The 4,044-nt window shown below is 31.7% G+C and overlaps 1 protein-coding gene across 3 annotated transcripts; it reads left to right on the forward strand.

The window, feature by feature from the left end:
- Nucleotides 1-424: 424 nt before the first annotated feature.
- LOC133801822 (TOM1-like protein 6) lies at nt 425-3,803 on the forward strand. 3 transcript variants are annotated; one of them, XR_009876998.1, is made up of 7 exons: nt 425-897; nt 995-1,245; nt 2,043-2,189; nt 2,267-2,348; nt 2,429-2,519; nt 2,653-2,724; nt 3,499-3,803. XR_009876998.1 is itself a non-coding variant. In XM_062240058.1 (6 exons), the coding sequence occupies exons 1-4, from the start codon at nt 1,226-1,228 to the stop codon at nt 2,486-2,488; spliced, it is 309 nt and encodes a 102-aa protein (XP_062096042.1). In that variant the 5' UTR covers nt 425-1,225; the 3' UTR covers nt 2,489-2,519; nt 2,653-2,724; nt 3,499-3,803. The 3 variants fall into 3 exon arrangements, 1 of the variants encoding a protein (XP_062096042.1); XM_062240058.1 differs by having other exon boundaries at nt 425-1,245; XR_009876999.1 differs by lacking the exons at nt 425-897; nt 995-1,245 and adding an exon at nt 1,878-1,940.
- Nucleotides 3,804-4,044: the final 241 nt, after the last annotated feature.

Genomic DNA, 4,044 nt, shown 5'->3' on the forward strand with positions numbered 1-4,044 from the left:
AGAAAAGTTATTTTTTACAACATATATTGATATCTAAGTGCATGCTTATTTTGAATTCTGATATCATAATTTAATTAATTTGTTTTTTTCCTTCTTAGAAAGTTGTAGGTGCCAATATAAATTATAATGCCCGGGAAGGAAAGAGCACAGCAGAGGTTACTTTGATGCTACATTTTCTATAGCTTTCATATGAAAATAGTCCATTATTAGTTTGTTTTGATGTCTTCTTAGAGGTATTCCAGTGTCCCTCATTTTCTGCATTTGAGGCCATTGTCCTTGGGCATGTGCCTGAGAATAGTAGGATACCTTTTGTAAATCCTACCTCTTTGTTATGCAGGTGCTCAACTCTTCTGGTGGCACTTCAGTAAAAGGGAAGGTTGCTTGTACCAAGTTCACTAGAATTAGTACCATAATGTGTTCCTCTATACATGCAGATTTATATAATTAAAGTCGTGTGTATTGAAGTTGTTAACATTATATATATATATACATTTTTTGGAGTAAAGCATTTGATGTAAGTTTTTAAAGTATTTATTGGACTTTATTAGAGTGTTCTACTATATGAGTTCAAGCTTTTACACCAGACATAGCCATTAGTTATGTTTTAACTGTCATTAGTGATACATCTTTTGCTATTGGTTAATACATGTGACAGTGAGAATCCATTTCTTACTGCTTTGGCTTCTCTTTTGTGATTTCTTGCTATATATAATAAAACTTATAGGGTAACTCTTGATGTTATATTCTGTTGCGCTATGTGTTTTATTTCTGCTGCAATTGCTGTAGTAGTTATAACATATATATCATAGGAAAAGTAGTGTTCTAGAGGGTGTATACACTCCCACTACAACAGGGGCTGGGCATTTTCTCAGTCCATTCCCTCTCTCAGTCACTCAGGTATGGAGATTGCTTTTTTATTTTATATTTTAATTTCTTTTCTGTTTTTTTCTTTCTTTCTTTTGTTTTGGTGAGTTTTGTGCAATAACTATTTCAGGTTATATAATGAGCGGTTAGGTATGAGATATGAGCGAAATCCATACTGGAGCTTTCCGTGGACTTCTCCTATTACAAGTTTTAATTGTCAGTTTGTTAATTATATATGTATATTTATTTATGCTTACCATTCATTATTTGAAAATTATTCTCAAGTGATGATGATGTGTTTACTTGTTCTGTCATCGTGCAGAGATTGACCACAAAGATGTACCATTTGTTATTTTAATGGATGTTCTTACCTATCGAGAGGTATCATATTTTATTATTTTATTTGGTAGCTCTCAAGTTTTTTGGTCCCACTATCTGATTCTATGTGCACATTCTAGAATTTCCTATATAAAATATCAAGTAATAAACCATAGATCAATTTTTTTGAACATTTTAATTGAATGTGACATTGGAATTAAACCTCCTTACTGATGTAGAACCAAGAAAGAAAAAAGAATGAGCAATAGAAGAGGATAATTTAGGGAGAGAAATAGACATGGACAGAAATGACAAAGAACTAGAGAGAGATAACAGTTTTATTGAGAGACAATCTTATTTTTTTTATTCTATCCTTTTACAAATAATTCACATGGCCAAGAGCCTATTTTATAGATAAACAAAATAACAAGCTCTGACTTAATTAGGAAACTATTCTAGGAAATAAAAACTTTATAATTTTTTGCGAAGAGAAACCATGGCTACTGCATCTGGTTCGTTTCATTTCCCTTTCTCATCATAATTTAAAATTTCTATTCTCACAGTTCAATTTTTCATACTCAGAAATTGATTTGGGAATTGACACAATGTTTAGGGTTTTCTTTAGGCTTAGAATTGTGCATTGTGAATTTGAGTAAAGGCCTTTATTTTGGGTATGCCTTTTGTTTTTGAGTAAAGGCCTTTTGTTTTCATACTCCAATTCCAGAAGAGCTATGGACTCTGACCTTCTTAAACTATCTGTATGTGTTTATTTTGGACCTTTCATGGTTTTCGTGTCCTCTTCACAACTTTAAGAATAACATGGTGTATCATATATACTTGGTTTATTTCATCTGTTGTAGGAATTTGGGCTACAATTTCTTGACAGGCTCTCTTACACCCCCTGCTTCACATCAGACCATGGGTCGTCCTCAACCTGGATATGGAATGCCTAGCAATGCTTCAAGAAGGCTTGATGAAACTATGGCTACAAAAATTGAGAGTTTGACGTGACAATTTTAATGCAGTTCATGATCTAGATATTAGGTTTTGAAAATTTTGTCTTTTGATTTTTTTTTTCTTAAAGCTTGTCAAGCATGGAGGCTATGCAGAATGTTCTGGAACTCCTAAGTGACATGCTAAAGGCAGTAAATCCTGGTGATTCTGCGGTATGAGCAATGAATTTTTTTCATCTCTATGAGCTACTTATCCCTGAAACTTAATGTGGTTCTTTTTCCATTATGTTCAGGCTGTAAAAGATGAAGTGATAGTTGAGCTTGCCATTCTGTTCAGGCTGATGCACGTTTAAGAGAAGAGCTCAAAAAAGGAAAGTGGCTATGGTAAATCATAAACTGATTGATTTGGCAATATCAAGTTTCCTTTTTTGTAATTGTTATTACTTTTTATAAAGTAAATGCAGAATAGAGGCTGTATGTATAATGTGTTAAATCAACTTCCTTCATGTTGATGCAGGGGGATTCCCGAGACATTTTGCATCTTAGAAAAGGCCTCCTGAAAGCAGTTTTGGGTCATCTTGAGTGGCAGGTCTGTTTCTTGTTTTGTTATGCCCGGGATGGTTTTGAGGGGGTTGAGACACACACACAATAATTTTTTTTTATACATAACTAGAGAAATATATGACAAGCAGTCCTTTCCAAAAGAAAATAAAAATACTATTATAAGTCTCTTAAATCCAGCAATGTAAAGATTAGATGAAACACTGTGAGTTCCATTAATAAAGAAATTGTAGTTTGGAGTTTTGATTGTTTAATGGTAGTTTATGCTGGTCATTTTGATTTACATATTGGTTAATGTAGAGGACAAGCTGGAAAAACTTCTTTGCTTATCTGGGTCCTAGATGTCTTGTCTCTATTGCATATAGTCTAGTAAAGCATGCCACCCTGTATGCACCAGTTTTTTCTGGCTGCATACTTGATATTTCTTTCTGTATGTAATGAATTAGATGCTACTATGAATGACATAGATCCAAGGTATTTTTATGAGGTCCGAGTTTATTTTTTCATAGTCTTAAGAGATAAAAAAATATTGAATTTTTTTAATTAATGGCATATTTGTGAAGACTTGACATGTGTTCATGTTTTGAGGTTTTCTATCAAGTTTTTACATTTTTAGTTACTGTTTGGATAGCCTCATTTAAAAAACTTATCAAATTACAAAATGTTTGAATTTTTAATTTGTACAATTTAAAAGTTCCTATTGTTAGAATATGCCAAAGTAATGGAGGAATGGACATAGATTTCATCTTTCATTAAATATTTCGTACTTGTATTGATGGTGTACTCATTGCTTGCTATGTAGGAATGGGCATCTGAGCATTGTTCAGCACCTTTTCGAGCTCTTGAGTTGTGGGATTGTCCAAGTAATGCAGATATCGATGAGAGAGCTGATATTTGGTCATTAGGATGCACTTTAGATGCGATAATGTGATAATGTTTTTTACCATGTGATTTAAGATTTATTGGTTTAAGTTTTCGGGTCTTTGTCTCGTGAGAGCTATAATATAATTTGATGACAGTGTTGAATGTTTTGAACTAATTTGTGGATTGTTAATACAATGTTGAATGCTTTTTACTTTTTGTTATTTGAAAATCAAGTTCATTTGATGATGCTAGTATATATTAGAAAGCTAATTTAAGTTATATAAATAAAAAATAAAAATATAATAGAATAAATTAGTGTTATATAAATGCATATATAATGAGAATTTAAACTTATCTAAATATTAAAATAATACGAAAAATGTGTTATAATATCTATTACAATAACACTTTTTATAAGTAAAGATTTTTGTTATGTAAACTTCATTATATAACACAAAAAATGTATTATACTAAAGTGTAGTAT

Source organism: Humulus lupulus, chromosome 9 (genome assembly GCF_963169125.1).
Source record: "Humulus lupulus chromosome 9, drHumLupu1.1, whole genome shotgun sequence".
Classification (NCBI taxonomy): Eukaryota; Viridiplantae; Streptophyta; class Magnoliopsida; order Rosales; family Cannabaceae; genus Humulus; species Humulus lupulus.

Coding starts and splice junctions, on each gene's coding strand:
- LOC133801822 (XM_062240058.1), top strand. CDS start 1,226: ATGTTCTTACCTATCGAGAG. Junction 1,246..2,042: donor ATGTTCTTACCTATCGAGAG/GTATCATATTTT, acceptor CATCTGTTGTAG/GAATTTGGGCTACAATTTCT. Junction 2,190..2,266: donor ACAAAAATTGAGAGTTTGAC/GTGACAATTTTA, acceptor TTTTTCTTAAAG/CTTGTCAAGCATGGAGGCTA.